The sequence below is a fragment of the Leptodactylus fuscus genome, chromosome 2, assembly GCF_031893055.1.
Source record: "Leptodactylus fuscus isolate aLepFus1 chromosome 2, aLepFus1.hap2, whole genome shotgun sequence".
NCBI lineage: Eukaryota > Metazoa > Chordata > Amphibia > Anura > Leptodactylidae > Leptodactylus > Leptodactylus fuscus.
The window spans coordinates 9,169,223-9,190,155 of NC_134266.1; the positions used below are offsets into that span (position 1 = coordinate 9,169,223).

At 47.5% G+C, this 20,933-nt stretch overlaps 1 protein-coding gene across 1 annotated transcript; it reads right to left on the reverse strand.

The window, feature by feature from the left end:
* Positions 1-382: 382 nt before the first annotated feature.
* On the reverse strand, positions 383-19,262 carry NR1I2 (nuclear receptor subfamily 1 group I member 2). The gene is made up of 9 exons (XM_075263356.1): positions 19,187-19,262; positions 9,522-9,781; positions 5,590-5,720; positions 5,062-5,258; positions 4,643-4,779; positions 4,422-4,567; positions 4,216-4,332; positions 1,192-1,300; positions 383-1,024 (listed from the first exon to the last, which is right to left on the reverse strand). Exons 2-9 carry the CDS (start codon positions 9,701-9,703, stop codon positions 880-882), a joined length of 1,164 nt encoding a protein of 387 aa, XP_075119457.1. The 5' UTR covers positions 9,704-9,781; positions 19,187-19,262; the 3' UTR covers positions 383-879.
* Between the last annotated feature and the right edge of the window lie 1,671 nt (positions 19,263-20,933).

The window sequence follows — 20,933 nt, forward strand, 5'->3', positions numbered from 1 at the left end:
CAGACATGAAGAGAAGAGATGCATTTGGCACTTTAGTAACGCTGCCCAAACAGCCTATACTCCAGTCACATCTAGAGCTGCATCCACGATGTTACCTCTCCAGCAGCTGAGCCTCCCATATCGGTGCAGCTTTAGTGTATGTGACTGTCGCGCTGCGTTGTGGGAGATGTCGCTCTCATGCTTGGCTCGGATTTCCGGATCACAGCTAAAGGCTCAGCCAGAAGAATCCTGAAGGCAGCTCTGGGAGCGACTAGAGTATAAGACTGGCCAAGCACCAGTGACAACTCGAGAGCTAATAAATAAAGACTCTTGTAAATGCAGCTTTGGATGTAACTGGAGAAGATATTTAAAGTGACAGTTACACGGCTTTATATGTCGGTGTGTACAGTTTTGCCCGCTCTCCATGGCGTCTGCGGGTACAGTCTTACTTTAGGATATCAAGCATCATAAAATCCATGGAATGACTTCATCCAATGACACATCAGACCTTGGCGTTGAGGGCGGGGCCAGTTGAGGTGTTCATTATCAGGTAGGTTACGTGTAGCTTATTCCCTGATGAGGAGGCGGAGTTACCACAATGCCGCCGCCCACTGTGAGGTAAGAGGTTACGGATGAAGGTAGATGAGACTCGGCAGATTGTGCGTTTCCCTGATTTCGCTACTACCTGAGTTTGTCGCTGCCGATGTCTTGTAGTGATTAATGGTGTCAGAGAAAACACCGCAATCTCCGAAAATTCACATTCACTGAACACAAACTGTCTATGGCGTCATCTGGCGGGCCGCGCTGCTCACCCTATATATCAACACACAACGCAACCAACCTCCACAATGACCGCGCCCTGAGCTGACCGATGCTATTTATACGGTAAAGTATCTACGGTCACTCTGGCGATTGGCTGAACATCTCGTGCATCAGAGGGGTGTAGTCCTGCTGAATGTCCCAGATTTGCAGCAGCTGCCGACTGTACTCGTCGTTCATGGTACGCAGCTCTGTCAGACACTCCATGATCTTGGCATAAAGGAACCTGAAACCAAGAATAACATGTGAGACACCCGTACAGTCATGGTGGGGTTAATGTGCGGCACACCTGTATGGCGGTCACCACAGGGCAGGTAATGTGCGGCACCCATCAGGTGAGACATGAGCGCAGGTAGTGGGGTGCTGGTCACATGACTCGGGTAGACCGCTCACCTGTTGTGTGCAGATGGTCGCTGCTGGCTCTCTATATAAGACATGAGGGTCAGCGCCAGATGCTCCTGGATCTGATCAATTTTTTCATGGTTGCTGACCCCCGGCCGGTCTGGAATAAGAAGAAAGCACAAGTCTCAGAACAACAGCAAACAAAGAGCGTCTGTCTCCGGGGGCTACGCATGTGACCCCCAGACTCGTGGACACATCACATGACCCTGTGACGCCATTTCTAACACGTATGTAATCACATGACTGCAGTTCACAGTAAAGAAATCATTGCTGGGCTGATCATCGTGACTGCAGAATTTATTGCCCTCAATTTTTAAAAATGAAATACATAAATCTATTACTATAAACTGGGGACAGGAAGTGGCGACATGGTGAAGTCTATGGAAAGCAGACTGTGGTCACCGGGCCCCTCATCTTACCCCCTACTTCATCTGTCAATTATGTGGACATTGCCATCATAGGATTAGTACATAAGGGGGAGGCGCTAATATGGGATGTCACATAACCACTCACTTACACCCTGGGGACCAGCAAGGGATTCAACGCACTGTATACAGTATACAAACTCCGTGTATCAGGCCCCTCAGGGCAGGCAGAAGACCTTTGGGCAGGGCCCAGAAAAATAGAAGAGTCAAGAGTGTGGAAAGGTAAGAAAATACCCAGCTTGGAGTAAGGAACACCCAGCCGGGAGTAAGGAACACCCAGCACGGAGTAAGGAACACCCAGCCCGGAGTAAGGAACACCCAGCACGGAGTAAGGAACAACCAGCACGGAGTAAGGAACACCCAGCACGGAGTAAGGAACACCCAGCACGGAGTAAGGAACAACCAGCACGGAGTAAGGAACACCCAGCCCGGAGTAAGGAACACCCAGCACGGAGTAAGGAACACCCAGCACGGAGTAAGGAACACCCAGCACGGAGTAAGGAACACCCAGCCCGGAGTAAGGAACACCCAGCCCGGAGTAAGGAACACCCAGCACGGAGTAAGGAACACCCAGCACGGAGTAAGGAACACCCAGCCCGGAGTAAGGAACACCCAGCACGGAGTAAGGAACACCCAGCCCGGAGTAAGGAACACCCAGCCCGGAGTAAGGAACACCCAGCACGGAGTAAGGAACACCCAGCCCGGAGTAAGGACCACCCAGCCCGGAGTAAGGACCACCCAGCCCGGAGTAAGGACCACCCAGCCCGGAGTAAGGACCACCCAGCCCAGAGTAAGGAACACCCAGCCCGGAGTAAGGAACACCCAGCCCGGAGTAAGGAACACCCAGCCCGGGGGAAGGAACACCCAGCCCGGAGTAAGGAACACCCAGCCCGGGGGAAGGAACACCCAGCCCGGGGGAAGGAACACCCAGCCCGGGGGAAGGAACACCCAGCCCGGAGTAAGGAACACCCAACCCGGAGTAAGGAACACCCAGCCCGCAGTAAGGAACACCCAGCCCGGAGTAAGGAACACCCAACCCGGAGTAAGGAACACCCAGCCCGCAGTAAGGAACACCCAGCCCGGAGTAAGGAACACCCAGCCCGGAGTAAGGAACACCCAACCCGGAGTAAGGAACACCCAGCCGGGAGTAAGGAACAGCCAGCCCACAGTAAGAAACAACCAGCCCGCAGTAAGGAACAGCCAGCCCGCAGTAAGGAACAGCCAGCCCGGAGTAAAGAACACCCAGCCCGGAGTAAGGAACACCCAGCCCGGAGTAAGGAACACCCAACCCGGAGTAAGGAACACCCAGCCGGGAGTAAGGAACAGCCAGCCCGCAGTAAGGAACAACCAGCCCGCAGTAAGGAACACCCAGCCGGGAGTAAGGAACAGCCAGCCCACAGTAAGAAACAACCAGCCCGCAGTAAGGAACAGCCAGCCCGCAGTAAGGAACACCCAGCCCGGAGTAAGGAACACCCAGCCCGGAGTAAGGAACACCCAGCCCGGAGTAAGGAACACCCAGCCGGGAGTAAGGAACAGCCAGCCCGCAGTAAGGAACAACCAGCCCGCAGTAAGGAACAGCCAGCCCGCAGTAAGGAACAGCCAGCCCGGAGTAAAGAACACCCAGCCCGGAATAAGGAACACCCAGCCCGCAGTAAAGAACACCCGGCCCGGAGTAAGGAACACCCGGCCCGCAGTAAGGAATGCCCAGCCCGGAGTCAGAGTAATTTACATTTTGCTTGTTTTTAGTCTTTCTGAAAACAAACAAAACAATTTGGTCGGGGTTCTCCAATATCTTTTTTCTACGTTTTCGCCAGTGCTAAAAATGATGATAAATCCTGTAAATTGTTGTGAGCCCCACAACAGACAAGTCACATGACGCACAGTATCAGCCATACTGGCCTAACTCCACCCATATCCATCCCCTGAGTACACTGACCACACCCCCAATACCTCCCATGAGTATGGCTGAGGTCATTGTGTTTTTGTTGAGGATTATACAACGCCTCTTCTTGTTCCTTGGAGGGGGGGGGTATGTAGATTGTGAGTGCTCACAATGTACATTTTTCCTATCAGGATGTCTTTCGGGTATGGGAGGAAATTCACACAAACTCCTTGCAGATGTTGTTCCTGGACAGGATTTGATCCCAGGACTCTAGCGCTGCAGTGCTAACCACTGAGCCACCGTGTTGCCTCTTGTTCCTTCTTTCGAGTCCATTTTTGGCTTCAGCTGAGAAAAAACCCCAGCATTCATGCACCTAAAGGTGTTCTCTGGGCCAAAGATATTCATGACCTTAAGGTACCTCAATATCAGATTGGTGAGGGTCCGACAACTGGGACCCCTCTAATCAGCTGTTCCCCAGATATACAAAGCATGGAGCAGGAAGCAGACAGCGCTGTTCTCTGTATAGTGGCCAGACCAGGTTACTGCAGGTGAACAGGACTTGTCTCAGCCACTACACAGAGGGCACAGTTGTCAATGAGCGTCCTGGGTGTTGGACCCCCACCAGTCTTATCCTAATGCTCTATTGATCTGAAGTTGCAGGTGGAGATGACGTATGTGCCACAGATTACAGATAGAGGGTTACTATACCAGCGGAGAACAGGGAGATGGCTTGCATCAGCGTATATTCCTCCATGTCCAGACCCAGCTTCTTCAGCATACAGTGGAATCGAAGCAGCGGATCTAAAAAGAGCTGACGGAAGCCGGCTGTGGGGGAGGGGCAAGGTACACTGTAGGTAACTATGGCAGACCAAGTATATAGTGACACAATGCCAACAGGTGCACTGCGTACTCACCCATCGCCAAGTCATCTGTGCTGTACTTGTACTGACCACACGACCAGGTTTGCGTCCTGTAGTCAAAGACGGTGTTGAAGCGGATGACACAGGCCTCTAGGGCGCAGCCTTTCAGCAGCGCGATCTGGTCCTCGATACTCAAATCCCTGCAGAAAGGGAAGAGTCACATGACTGAACGTACATGAACACTTGGTGGTCATTATATGGGGGGGAGATTGTACCTGAAAAATGGTATAATTTTGGCAAAGTTTATAACGCCCTTGATCATGTAGGTGGTCAGGTCGGAGATGTGAGGCATCATCAAGAAGACAGAAGATTCCTGCCGCTGGCTCGGGGGATGCGGGTGCCGTACGGCGGGCTAACGGTGAAACAACAATTACATGAGAGTGACTTCACAAAATCACCAAACTAGGTCCTATGTCAACCCGACCCCCTGTAACCAGTAAAACCGACCCCCCAGTGGGCTGAAAATTACAGTGCGGCAGTATAAAGCATGGTAGAGGGTTGAGACAGGGGGTGGATTTCAGGCCACAATGGACAATTGTCTAAGCTGTAGTCGCTGATCACAGGGGACACAGTAAAGCCTCTGCCTATCGCCCCCACAGACATGCAGAACATTCTGGCGCTGATACATTCATACCCGATAGTTCTGGAAATAGGTGAAGCTGCTGTCAAATGTCTTCTTCTGAGCTTCTATGAGCTGCCGCACCAGCCACTCCTGCTGCACCGTCATGGTGGACATGGTGGACATGGGGGGCAGGGTCGGGATCTCGGACAGTCTCTGCTTCTTCTTAATGAGGGACCGTCGCAACTCCACGGCCTCGTCAGACATGATCACTGCAGGGAGAAGAGCGGAGGAGGGGTTGATAGTATGGCGGAGCGCCTCATATCCGGGCGACCACGGTCAGAAGTTACCTCTGCTAAAAGCTGTTTCAGTGAACATGGCTGCCTGCGTTCTCTACGTACACTCTGGCAGGAGGAGATCACTCTCTTGACCCTGATAATGGTGCCAGAGCGCAGAAACTGCGGCAGTGTATGTGACCTCCCAATAAGGATCAAAACATGTCTCCGGTAACCAAGAGGCCACATGTACATACACTCGCCCTCGTCACACGTGTTATCATGGTGTGTAACACTAAACAATGGCGCACATAGAATGAGAACTCACGCTCCTTCTTCATCCCGATGTCCAGACATTTCTTCAGCCGACAGGCCTGGCAGTGCCGCCGATTGCTCTTGTTGATCACACAGGTGTTCTGGAAAGGGCAGCTGAGCTGAAGTCTACGTTTCATGGCGCGTCTGTGGAAGAAGAGCGAACACGTATGAAAGCTGAGGAGGAACAAGACACGTGAGGGGAAACGAGGGGACACTAAACACAGTTTTTACTGCCCCTCCCCACATTCACTTATCATTGCCCCTCCCCACATCCACTTATCATTGCCCCTCCCCACATCCACATATCACTGCCCCTCCCCACATCCACTTATCATTGCCCCTCCCCACATTCACTTATCATTGCCCCTCCCCACATTCACTTATCATTGCCCCTCCCCACATCCACTTATCATTGCCCCTCCCCACATCCACTTATCACTGCCCCTCCCCACATTCACTTATCATTGCCCCTCCCCGCATTCACTTATCACTGCCCCTCCCCACATCCACATATCACTGCCCCTCCCCACATCCACTTATCATTGCCCCTCCCCACATTCACTTATCATTGCCCCTCCCCGCATTCACTTATCACTGCCCCTCCCCACATCCACATATCACTGCCCCTCCCCACATCCACTTATCATTGCCCCTCCCCACATCCACTTATCATTGCCCCTCCCCATATCCATTTTCCCTGCCCCTCCCCACATCCACATATCACTGCCCCTCCCCACATCCACTTATCACTGCCCCTCCCCACATCCACATATCATTGCCCCTCCCCACATCCACATATCACTGCCCCTCCCCACATCCACATATCATTGCCCCTCCCCACATCCACATATCACTGCCCCTCCCCACATCCACATATCATTGCCCCTCCCCACATCCACATATCACTGCCCCTCCCCACATCCACTTATCACTGCCCCTCCCCACATCCACATATCATTGCCCCTCCCCACATCCACATATCACTGCCCCTCCCCACATTCACTTATCATTGCCCCTCCCCACATTCACTTATCATTGCCCCTCCCCACATTCACTTATCATTGCCCCTCCCCACATCCATTTTCCCTGCCCCTCCCCCACACACTTATCCACCGTCCCCTTCCCATTACATTGCGGCTTCTTGTGACAATAACGGACATTTTTTCCTTGATGCTGACTGGCCTGGTCATAAAGGAGTCCTATGGTTGCCTAGCAACAGGTGTTTATCCTTGGTAACCATTGAGTGAATAAGAGTAGTATACGAGAAATAACAACTCCCCCCATATGCAGTGCCACATCACGCAACGCTCTCAAGTTCTCAGAGACTCGAAAAACCTTCATCAGTTCTCTGTCTATGAGTAATTGGTTCCAGGTAATGACACAATGGCTGCCTAGCAACACCATGGAGAATTCCTGGAAAAGCCGCCAGCCACTTACCCATCAGACGCGGGGGCTGTAAGAACCTCTATGGTTAGGAAAGAGATGAGGGATAGAGCCCCCTATCTACATCCAGTGATGGGGGGCCCCCAAACAACAGCACAAACCACCCCATGTCAGCAATCCTAAAAGTATGACATGGCTGCGCGCACAGGGATGTCACCCAAAACAGGGTCAGACCCAGTGGCGTAACTAAAGTCTTGTGGGCCCGGGTGCAAACTTTTGTCTAAGGCTCCCTGCCCCCTTTTTCTCGAGCGAATTCTTGATAGTGGCGGTTACGGGCTCTGAAACGATATCTCAGACACTTGAAAGGAATAAAACTTTAATACCCACAACTGCAGTTATCAAAAATACGGTGAGTGAGCAGCAACCGGCATGTAAACAATACCGGGACAGTATTACATGCTCTATAGAGCCCCACACACAGTACTACGTGCTCCACAGTGGCCCCCAAACAGTATTATATGCTCCACAGTGGCCCCCTCACAGTATTATATGCTCCACAGTGGCCCCCTCACAGTATTATATGCTCCACAGTGGCCCCTACACAGTATTATATGCTCCACAGTGGCCCCTACACAGTATTATATGCTCCACAGTAGCCCCCACACAGTATTATATGCGCCACAGTGGCCCCCACACAGTATTATATGCTCCACAGTGGCCCCTACACAGTATTATATGCTCCACAGTGGCCCCTACACAGTATTATATGCTCCACAGTAGCCCCCACACAGTATTATATGCTCCACAGTGGCCCCCACACAGTATTATATGCTCCACAGTGGCCCCTACACAGAATTATATGCTCCACAGTAGCCCCCACACAGTATTATATGCTCCACAGTGGACCCCACACAGTATTATATGCTCCACAGTGGCCCCTACACAGTATTATATGCTCCACAGTGGCCCCTACACAGTATTATATGCTCCACAGTGGCCCCCACACAGTATTATATGCTCCACAGTGGCCCCCTACATAGTATTATATGCTCCACAGTGGCCCCCCACATAGTATTATATGCTCCACAGTGGCCCCTACACAATATTATGTGCTCCACAGTGGCCCCCCACACAGTATTATATGCTCTACAGTGGCCCCTACACAGTATTATGTGCTCCACAGTGGCCCCTACACAGTATTATATGCTCCACAGTGGCCCCTACACAGTATTATATGCTCCACAGTGGCCCCCACACAGTATTATATGCTCCACAGTGGCCCCTACACAGTATTATATGCTCCACAGTGGCCCCCCACATAGTATTATATGCTCCACAGTGGCCCCTACACAATATTATGTGCTCCACAGTGGCCCCCCACGCAGTATTATATGCTCCACAGTGGCCCCTACACAGTATTATGTGCTCCACAGTGGCCCCCCACAGTATTATATGCTCCACAGTGACCCCTACACAGTATTATATGCTCCACAGTGGCCCCTACACAGTATTATATGCTCACAGCGGCCCCTACACAGTATTATGGTCTCACCAGTGTCCATCCCCCTCTAGGATTTAGCATCTATTGCAGGAAGAGGTCCGGAGCAGATGCTCAGCCCAGGACAGGTGAGTATAAGTATATTTTTTACTTTTATACACCTCCTTTTGGCTGGCATTTAATGGAAAAAGGCCCAGTCAGGCCCCTTTCCATTAACAATATGCATAGCAGTCAGGGAACAAGGCCAATTCCAGGTGGCCGCGGGCTGGTACCCCACCGCCCACTGGTCAGAACTTAGTGAGATGGACACTAGAACTGAACCCCAAGAACTGGTGGGAAAGCAGTGTGGGATCTGGTTTGCCCAAAGCTGCTGTACACTGTATAGTGGCTGTCATTGGTACTGCAGGTCAGCCACATTGACTGAGCTGCTAATAACCCACATGATTGAAGGATGGGGCATTACATGACCCGTGAAGCGGACGCATGTCGCCTCAAACTGCTGAGGTGACCCCGCTGATGTTTCATGAATGAGCTATGCCTGGGATAGGGTCTCGTAAACCCTTCATTGGCACCCCGACCTTGTTCCATTCTTCTGACCCATGCTCAATGGATTATCCCACTAAGGTTTGGGTTATACCCTGCAGGAGAACCCCACTCCTTGCCAGCTGTAATAATGCCCTAACCTGGCAATGGTCAGAAGCTTAAGACCATAGGGCTGGGCTGGAGATGGGGCGACTTACATGGAGGTACATCTAGGCCCTCACCTTAAAGCTGACACAAGGTCGACTGCGGATGATAAACAGGTCAAGTTTTTGTAGATTTTAATATTTTAATTATAACATTAAATAATAAAGTAAAAATATAAAAAGACAAAAATGAAAATCTAGAATAAAAAAATTGTCGCTGGATCTCCGATATGACAGATGTTTATAGATGTCAAATATCGGAGGTCTAGATTTGCCCAGATATCTTCTAGGGTCACACCAACTTACAAGCAGCGAGACGAGTGTCCGATCAGGGGTCTCTCTATCAGGTCCTGCCCCTCCCCCACCACTGACACCCACCTGAAGAAACCCTTGCAGCCTTCACACGTCATTGCGTTAAAATGATAGCCTGTAGCCCGGTCACCACACGCTCGGCAGATCTTTGGTTCGCCGTCCTCATCGTCATCCCCGGTTCCACAGCTGGTGGAGGTGTCTTCCTCCTCCTCTTCCTCCAGTAAGATGGTTTCCTGGACCTCGGACATGGTTTAGTCACAAAGTCCTGGTGCTCAGCCACTTCTTATAGTAATAGGAGGCTCCTGGAGCGCCCACAGAGGAGAGATCTGCGAGGAAGAACCACAAGAAGAAGAAGAAGGGTTAAAAAGGATTCTACTGAGCAGAACACAGGAGCTGAGGGGGAGGGGGGGGATGCAGCTGCAGGTGAGGCCACGCACAACTCCACTACTGTCACCAAGTATAGAGACCCAAAATTTGAACCCAAAGACAATATGGCTAGTAAAAAGTGACAGCCTGAGTGTCCACAACCCCCTAGCCCCGCACATTTGTAAATCAACATATACTGTAGTATTCTACCTGGAACACAGAATAGTACAGAAGGGAGCGAAGACATGAGCCAAAAACTACAACAATAGTGAAAGAGCGAGTCGTGGCCGGGACGCAACAATCCCCCCCAGAGACCCGAAAACTAAATAAAAGCTTCAGGATCTGGAGACGCCCTCATATCTGTATGTCTAAATGGAAATTACAATCATCACTGAACGAGGAAGAAGGAGGAGTCAAGAGGAAGTAACCGACAGGTAGAGCGAGAAGATGAAGATCCAGACAAGGGTAAGGTGAGAAGTATATACCAGGGAGATCACTATAATGTATATATGTCATAACTACTACATATACTACAAATCTCATCAGACATGAAAGGACATATTATAGCGCACTAGAGCAGTATTATAGTAGTTATATTCTTGTACATAGGAGTAGTATTATAGTAGTTATATTCTTGTACATAGGAGTAGTATTATAGTAATTATATTCTTGTACATAGGAGTAGTATTATAGTAGTTATATTCTTGTACATAGGAGCAGTATTATAGTAGCTATATTCTTGTACATAGTAGTAGTATTATAGTAGTTATATTCTTGTACATAGTAGTAGTATTATAGTAGTTATATTCTTGTACATAGGAGCAGTATTATAGTAGTTATATTCTTGTACATAGTAGTAGTATTATAGTAGTTATATTCTTGTACATAGTAGTAGTATTATATGCTCCACAGTGGCTCCACAGAACTTTGACAATAAAAAAACATTTTTTTGAAGACACGGATAGACAGACATCGATTTCTAGCACTTTTGATAACATTATCTGTCATAGAAACTCCTTACCATTAAATGCAACTTTGAAAGATCATGTAGCAGCACAGTGTTTGGTGGATTTAGACTATGAAAATGATATGACAATCAAAACCATTGACAATGTGGGTGTTGATAGAAAAAACCCAGATTTTTACCCTACAAAAACTAGAAATCCTTGCTTCCACCTCTTTCAACAGAAGGTGGAGGAGGAATTGGTTGAGCTGGAAAATAAACTCAAAAAAAGCAGAGCTAAAAGGAATAATAACTTAACTAGAAAAGAAAGAGAGGCCATTAAAAAACTAAAAGAATCCCATAACCTTATTATAAAGAGGGCTGACAAGGGGGGGATGACAATAGTTATGGATTATAAAGATTATGTGGAGGGCTGTCATACTATCCTTGATGATGATAACACCTATTTAAAACTTAAGGAAGATCCAACAACAGCATATAAAAAAACTTTAGAAACCCTTATCAAAGAAGGTGAGGCATTAGGGATCTTTGATAAAATGGATAGTGAATACCTTATTAACCCTACTCCTACCATACCAACTATATACGGTCTCCCAAAAGTCCACAAAAACATCAAACCTGTCCCGTTACGTCCTATAATATCCGGACGTAATTCCCTTAATGAGAGGCCCGGGGCATGGTTGGACAAAATACTTCAGCCTCTTGTTTACCGCACCATGGGTCATATTAAAGACAGCCGAGAAATATTAAAAATATTTGACAACTTTATTTGGGAAGAAAATATGTCCTGGCTTTCTTGTGATGTCAGCTCCCTTTATCCTAGTATCCCCCACGGGGATGCCCTCGATGCTTTAGCCTACCAGCTTTATAAATATAGCCTATACACCCCAGCAGTGTGTGAGTATATTCTATCCATCACTTCATTTTTATTAACACACAATTATTTTGTTTTTTTGGACACTTTTTATTTGCAGATTAAGGGAGCTCCTATGGGAGCCCCCTTCTCACCTTCACTTGCAAATTTATTTTTATCGTTTTGGGAAGAGAAATTCATTTTCTCTCCTGCCAATCCGTTTGTTGATTCTGTTTTCTGGTATGGGCGCTACATCGATGACCTACTCATAGTGTGGGTCGGAGATGTGGCGCCCATACCGGATTTTATTTCTTTTTTGAACAAAAATGAATATGGTTTAGGTTTTACATTTCAACATAGTTTTTCTACAATAATTTTTTTGGATATTACATTGCTGGGGTGTGTGGACTCAAATAGGGTTATCACTAAATTATATCGCAAACCTACGGCTGGTAACGCTATTTTGAAGGCAGATAGCTGCCATCCGGCGGCTACTATCAGAGGGATCCCCGTGGGGGAATTAATCCGAGCAAAACGTGCTTGCAATCATGAGGAGGATTTTGTACAAGAAAGTCAGGAGGTAATCAACAGACTCCAAAGCAGAGGTTACTCTAAGAAAATATTGAATCAGGCATTTGAGAAAGTACAATTGAGGGATAGAGAAAAATTATTGGAGGAAAAAACTGAAATTAATACCAATCTAGAACACGCCACAGTGTTCTCAACAAATTACAGTCCACAGTTCAATTTAATAAAGAAAATAATCAAAAACAATTTACCTATCCTGGAGCTTGATGATACAGTTAAAAAAATCCTTAAAAATGGGTTTCACTTTGTCCCTAGGAGAGGTGTATCTTTGGGGAATGATTTGTCCCCTAGTTTCTTAAAATCCCCCAACATGAGTTTAATACCAGATAGAAAGGGATCGTTTAGGTGTGGCAGACCTAAATGTAAGAGCTGTCCCTTTACTGACAATACGGAAGAATTAAGCAGTTTTAAAACAAATTTCAAAGTAAAGTTTAATTCCAGCATTAACTGCACCACCAGATATACTGTATACTGCATCAAATGTTCAGCTTGTAGAATGGACTATGTAGGCAGTACCACCAGGCCATTGAAGGTAAGAATAGCCGAACATATCAGAGACAGTAAGAAGCAGGGTACGGATGGTATTTCTGGTGCATCAAAACATTTCTCGAGTAAACATGGTGGAGAGACAGATAATTTCTCTTTCTGGGGAATTGAAACAGTCAATGATAACATCAGAGGAGACAATAAAAAAAAGATCTTACTTAAAAAAGAAGCATTATGGATCCTCCGGTTTGGCTGTCGGCAACCGGAGGGTATGAATGCTAAGTCAGACCTGGCTTTTATTTTTTGACTAACAAACTTTTCATCTCTAACCTTATTAAATTAACGTATAAAATTTTTTTAGATATGTTAAGGGATGTGTTGAAAAGTTTTGAGAATTAAGGTATCTGTATCAGCGAATCTGATGTCTATCTTAGATGCTTGGTTAAAGTTAGTGAAAACAGTGTTACATGTCAGTTTACCTGTTAGATTAGATTTCAGCCCTCAACTCTGCAAGTTAATTACCTTGGGAGTGGTCAGGCTTGTTGTACCTTTGTAGGACTAAATTCACATGGAGGGAGGTACTGCGGTATTCTGTTTCAGTTTAGTATTGAAAGTAGCTAACTTTTTGATATCAACTTTAGTTAGAGTTGAGATATTTATTCTTTTATGCTCGTGCAACAGAATAATCTCGAATAAACAAGTGTTTTTTTTTGTTTGTTTTTTTTTTTTTACTTCTATCCTTGTCTCTATTTAAAACAAAACTAAGTGAGATCCACAAACTTGCCAGGAAGGGTTAAATGATCAGCTGATGATGTAGAAAGGTTTTGGATCCTCCCAGTTTTAGTCATCTCAGAGTGTATATTAAGTTCACACTGCTTACAATGTTCAGGCTAGTTTCACTATGAGTAAGGGACGCCTCAATAGTCCCGAAACGCGTCAGTTTTCTAGCGGTTTTTAACTCACCATGTCCAGTGTCTACCTTGTCTACACTATGTTTTTTTGTGTTTAAATGTATACTTCAGCCTATGGTGGCAAACAGAAATTTTAAAAGGATGAAATAAAAAGAAAAGTTTTTACAAGCTGTGAGTCGCGGACCCTTATATCGAACCTTCGGTTTGACAAGATTATACTTCCATTTATTTACTCCAATGAGTCAAGGAGAATAGGGTCGTGCACCAACAATCATCATTTGAACGACTACAAGGGTGAGCTACTTTATATCTTTTTCTATTTTTGTATTTTTAGTTATATTCTTGTACATAGGAGTAGTATTATAGTAGTTATATTCCTGTACATAGGAGTAGTATTATAGTAGTTATATTCTTGTACATAGGAGTAGTATTATAGTAGTTATATTCTTGTACATAGGAGTACTATTATAGTAGTTATATTCTTGTACATAGGAGTAGTATTATAGTAGTTATATTCTTGTACATAGGAGCAGTATTATAGTAGTTATATTCTTGTACATAGGAGGTAGTATTATAGTAGTTATATTCTTGTACATAGGAGGTAGTATTATAGTAGTTATATTCTTGTACATAGGAGGTAGTATTATAGTAGTTATATTCTTGTACATAGGAGGTAGTATTATAGTAGTTCTATTCTTGTACATAGGAGTAGTATTATAGTAGTTATATTCTTGTACATAGGAGGTAGTATTATAGTAGTTATATTCTTGTACATAGGAGCAGTATTATAGTAGTTATATTCTTGTACATAGGAGCACTATTATAGTAGTTATATTCTTGTACATAGGAGTAGTATTATAGTAGTTATATTCTTGTACATAGGAGTAGTATTATAGTAGTTATATTCTTGTACATAGGAGGTAGTATTATAGTAGTTATATTCTTGTACATAGGAGGTAGTATTATAGTAGTTATATTCTTGTACATAGGAGGTAGTATTATAGTAGTTATATTCTTGTACATAGGAGTAATATTATAGTAGTTATATTCTTGTACATAGGAGTAGTATTATAGTAGTTATATTCTTGTACATAGGAGGTAGTATTATAGTAGTTATATTCTTGTACATAGGAGTAGTATTATAGTAGTTATATTCTTGTACTAATTGGCCTCATATATACAAATACTATATGTGTTTACCTTAGTAATGGGTGTGACAACAGCCGCTCAGTGCTCAGACAGTAGTTATGATCCCACAGGGCCCGATATAAAATCATAAGTCAAATAAAAGGTCTTTCACTTTTCCTCTAGTGTCAAGATATTACAGGAATTTGGGAAAGCTGGGTGATGGCCAAAGTGACAGATATAACTAAGAAACAAGGAGGATGGCTCGAGGATTCTTCCTAAATACTTCTGTAGTTGGGTGGTGGGGGTACGCAGGAACTCATGTCCAGTTCAAAGTTTATCCACTCCATTTAGGATCATCTGCAAGGTAAGGACAGTAGACAGATGGAACAATTGCCCATCAGTAGGGTGGGATCCAGCTTCAGATACATTTCCTGCTCCACCACCCTGCAGGTATGACAATGCTTAGGTGTGTTTAGAATTCAGGATTATTAGAACATGGTTGCGTTATTATATGAATAGTGCCACACTTGTCCACAGGTAGTGACTGATATTGCAGGTTAGTTTAAAGTGAATAATCAGCTGCAGTACAATACACAACCTGAGAATAGGTGTGGCACTGTTGTAGTAGAAAGCAGCCATGTTTTCCTCATCCTGTTCTGCTGTCAGGGACTCGGTTCCTGATCTCTGTTTGCTGTCAGTGAATGGAAACATTGTTGTTCACAGACCAAGAACCTGTACAGATCTGATACATCACACAGCAAAGGGTCTGCTACAATGTATCTATATCAGACAACATTCACCAGCGTGTAAATCTCTCGCTAGTTCTGACAATTTTGTTACAATGTATTAGTGCAGGAAACATATACCAGTGTGGAGTCTGTTTAGCGCTGTATGAGGCCCCAGAGAGAAGGAGAGGGATAATATTTAACGTCTGACCCAGAGAGAGGTGCAGAGACACGGCGGCCGAGCCTAAACCAGGCGGAAAGAACTATTGTGACACGGGAACAGTGAACTCCCTGAACCCTGCCCCCCCCCCCCCACCCCGATAGAAGGAAGTGATCACTTGACACAACACACCGCATACTGTGCCCCCCCCCACACCTTACTCCGTCCACAGCCTCTAACCTCAAAGAAGCGTAAAAATCAGAATATACTCGTGTGAAGTGGAAAATTTTCAGTAGCGACTGACTGAGTCAGCAACACATGACTGGTGTGAGGCAACGGCAGAGGGCAATACTCAATGTGACAGATCACTAGCGCAGACGGCAGACATACAACAGCCTCTAATCCGACAACCCTCAGCCTCACACCTCCCCCAGCCTCTAATCCGACAACCCTCAACCTCACGCCTCCCCCAGCCTCTAATCCGACAACCCTCAGCCTCACGCCTCCCCCAGCCTCTAATCCGACAACCCTCAACCTCACGCCTCCCCCAGCCTCTAATCCGACAACCCTCAACCTCACGCCTCCCCCAGCCTCTAATCCGACAACCCTCAGCCTCACGCCTCCCCCAGCCTCTAATCCGACAACCCTCAACCTCACGCCTCCCCCAGCCTCTAATCTGACAACCCTCAACCTCACGCCTCCCCCAGCCTCTAATCTGACAACCCTCAGCCTCACGCCTCCCCCAGCCTCTAATCTGACAACCCTCAACCTCACGCTTCACCCAGCCTCTAATCTGACAACCCTCAGCCTCACGCCTCCCCCAGCCTCTAATCCGACAACCCTCACCTCACGCCTCCCAAACCTCTAATCCGACAACCCTCAGCCTCACACCTCCCCCAGCCTCTAATCCAACAACCCTCAGCCTCACGCCTCCCCCAGCCTCTAATCCAACAACCCTCAGCCTCACGCCTCCCCCAGCCTCTAATCCAACAACCCTCAGCCTCACACCTCCCCCAGCCTCTAATCCAACAACCCTCAGCCTCACACCTCCCCCAGCCTCTAATCCAACAACCCTCAGCCTCACGCCTCCCCCAGCCTCTAATCCGACAACCCTCAGCCTCACGCCTCCCGCAGCCTCTAAAATGACTTCTGTCCTCCTGCCTACCTAAATTTCTATTCTCACTCTTGCTCTAAAATCCCCCAATCTCTTATCTGACTTCCCAGTCTCACATTCCTAACAGCCTTTAATCTCATTCTGGCTCTGCCTCCCGCACCTCGGCCTCTAATCTCACTTTGTCTTGCCTCGAATCTCACTCTTGTTCTAACACCCACAAATTTCTAATCTGACACCCTTGATGCTCACAATCCCCCATCCTCCAGATTAACACATTTTGTAGCCTCTAATCTCCCCGTATCCTAATTTAGCCACCTCTTACTCCTTCGTGTCCCCCATCATCAGCCCTGTTTAGACCACAATACAACTTTCATGTCTACCCCAGGGGCCTGTCAGGTGTCTGATTGATCTGTATCCCAATGGTCTCTCCAATGTCACGCTTATCTGTACCCTGATGCCCTTCTTGTTGTCATCCGTATTCGTGCATCGGGGGTCTCTCATGTGTCTGCCATATCTGTACCCTGGGGGTCTCTCTGGTGTAGCCCTTATCTGTAGCCTGACGTCCTTCTCAGAATCACCTTTATCTCTGTACTCCGGGTTCTCTTAGTGTCACCCTTATGTGTACCCCGGGGTCTCTCGTGTGTGGCCCTTATGTGTACCCCGGGGTCTCTCGTGTGTGGCCCTTATGTGTACCCTGGGGGTCTCTCGTGTGTGGCCCTTATGTGTACCCTGGGGGTCTCTCGTGTGTGGCCCTTATGTGTACCCTGGGGGTCTCTCGTGTGTGGCCCTTATGTGTACCCTGGGGGTCTCTCGTGTGTGGCCCTTATGTGTACCCCGGGGGTCTCTCGTGTGTGGCCCTTATGTGTACCCTGGGGGTCTCTCGTGTGTGGCCCTTATGTGTACCCGGGGTCTTTCCAGTGTCACCCTTATGTGTACCCCCGGGGGTCTCTCGTGTGTGGCCCTTATGTGTACCCCGGGGTCTTTCCAGTGTCACCCTTATGTGTACCCCCGGGGGTCTCTCGTGTGTGGCCCTTATGTGTACCCCGGGGTCTTTCCAGTGTCACCCTTATGTGTACCCCGGGGGTCTCTCGTGTGGGGCCCTTATGTGTACCCCCGAGGGTCTCTCTCAGTCCCAGTCTCGGCTGAGTGACAGTCTTTGGAGATGGAGGTGTCCCACATCTGCTCACAGGCAGGACTCTTATCTCTGAGGTGTCAGACGGCCATGTCCTGACCTTCAGGGAGAACATGAAACATATCAAATCTGCAGACAATGTATCTAAGCAAGCAAAGAAAGTGTATCATGTGATCCCACTGGGCTCTGCTGATTGGCTGACTGGAACATTAGGGTGGCAGGGACGAGTCATGTGACTGCTCTTGGCTCTTCTTCTTGGCTAAAAGGACTAGGACAAATCCTGTCATGTGATTGGCTCAGGACTGCAATGTCGTGTCATGTGATGCGTCTCTGCTCCGATGATAGGTTGCGAACGTTTTTACTTGCTTATAAGTAATTGAGAGTCACATAAAAACGCTGATTGGCTAAGTAGTAACATGTGACTTCAGTGGTCTTTGCTGATTGGTTGTTAGTGTCACAGTTAGGGCCCTGTGCTGGCCTCTGTGATTTCCTGCACCCTCTGCCCCATTATCTAGTTGAAACCCTTTTCTGCCATCTTTTCTTCCATCTCCCTTTTATAGATATAGATAAGCGGCGCCGCTGATCTCCTCCCGATACATGATAAGCGGCGCCACTGATCTCCTCCCGATACATGATAAGCGGCGCCACTGATCTCCTCCCGATACATGATAAGCGGCGCCGCTGATCTCCTCCCGATACATGATAAGCGGCGCCACTGATCTCCTCCCGATACATGATAAGCGGCGCCGCTGATCTCCTCCCGTTACATGATAAGCGGCGCCCCCGATACATGATAAGTGGCGCCGCTGATCTCCTACCGATACATGATAAGCGGCGCCGCTGGTCTCCTCCCGATACATGATAAGCGGTGCCGCTGATCTCCTACCGATACATGATAAGCAGCGCCGCTGGTCTCCTCCCGATACATGATAAGCGGCGCCGCTGATCTCCTACCGATACATGATAAGCGGCGCCGCTGGTCTCCTCCCGATACATGATAAGCGGCGCCGCTGGTCTCCTCCCGATACATGATAAGCGGCGCCGCTGATCTCCTACCGATACATGATAAGCGGCGCCGCTGGTCTCCTCCCGATACATGATAAGCGGTGCCGCTGGTCTCCTCCCGATACATGATAAGCGGCGCCGCTGGTCTCCTCCCGATACATGATAAGCGGCGCCGCTGGTCTCCTCCCGATACATGATAAGCGGCGCCGCTGATCTCCTCCCGGTACATTATTACATCTATCACAGTCTGACACCATCTGAAAAGAACACAAACTGCAGGCAACACATTGGGCACATACCTGGACCCTGAGGGGGAAGAACTGGGTACACTCTGGATCCTCTACTATATTTTGTCAGATGTTGGGTGTTGACAACCTTGATAAGCTGACAGCTGCGCCCCCTATAGACATACTGGTGGTCATGGTAACCAAGGTGCGGCAGTGATGGCACAGGTCCTCAGCTGTGTCTATGGGGACTCGTACCTAGGAAGCAGCAAGATAGTAACCTTCACCTATAGACACATATACCATCCCGTATACACTCAGGGAAGATACAGCTGGGATTGGAGGAGATATATAACACATGTATAACAGATGACTCTTGAGAGCCTTCAGATGTTTTACTTGCAGTGACCATTATACAATGTTGGCCAAAAGTATTGCCCCCCCTGCAATTCTGTCAGATAATACTCGTTGTCTTCCAGAAAATGATTGCAAGCACAAACTCTTTGGTATTATTATCTTCATTTAATTTGTCTTCAATGGAAAACCACAAATTGGATATAATTCCACAACAAACATAAAAAAGGGGGTGGACAAAAGTATTGGCACTGTTTGAAAAATCATGATGTGATGTGATGCTTCTCTAATTTGTGTAATTAACAGCACCTGTTACTTACCTGAGGCACCTAACAGGTGGTGGCAATAACTAAATCACACTTGCAGCCAGTTGGATTAAAGTTGACTCCACCTCTGTCCTGTGTCCTTGTGTGACCACATTGAGCATGGAGAAAAGAAAAAGGACCAAAGAACTGTCTGAGGACTTGAGAAGCAAAATTGTGAGGAAGCCTGAGCAATCTCAAGGCTACAAGTCCATCTCCAAAGACCTGAATGTTCCTGTGTCTACCGTGCACAGTGTCATCAAGAAGTGTAAAGCCCATGGCACTGTGGCTAACCTCCCTAGATGTGGACGCAAAAGAAACATTGACCAGAGATTTCACCGCAAGATTGTGCGGATGGCGGATAAAGAACCTCGACTAACATCCAAACAAGTCCAAGCTGCCCTGCAGTCCGAGGGTACAACAGTGTCACCCCGTACTATCCGTCAGCGTCTGAATGAGAAGGGACTGTATGGGAGGAGACCCAGGAAGACCCCACTTCTTACCCACAGACAGAAGCCAGGCTGGAGTTTGCCAAAACTTACCTGAGAAAGCCAAAACCGTTCTGGAAGAATGTTCTCTGGTCAGAGGAGACAAAAGTAGGAAAAGGCCTCAACATAGAGATTACAGGGAAAAAAGAGGCCTTCACAGAGAAGAAGACGCCCCCTACAGTCAGACATGGCGGAGGTCCCTGATGGTTTGGGGTTGCTTTGCTGCCTCTGGCACTGGACTGCTTGACCGTGTGCATGGCATTATATAGTCTGAAGACGACCAACACATTGTGCAGCATCATGTAGGGCCCAGTGTGAGAAAGCGGGGTCTCCCTCAGAGGTCAGGGCTCTTCCAGCAGGACAAGGACCCAAAACACACTTCAGGTCAGCACTAGAAAATGGTGGTGAGAGAAAGCCCTGGAGACTTGTAAAGTGGCAGCAATGAGTCCAGCCCTGAATCCCATAGAACACCTGTGGGGGAGGGGGAGAGATCTCTTGGTGGCAGTTTGGAGAAGGCCCCCTTCACATCTCAGGGGGGACCTGGAGCAGGAGCCAAAGAAGAAGGGTCTAAGATTCCAGCAGAGCCTTGTAAGAAACTCATTGCTGGTTAGCGGAAGCGGTTGTGCGCAGTTATTGTGTCTAAAGGTTGTGCTACCAAGTATTAGGCTGAGGGCGCCA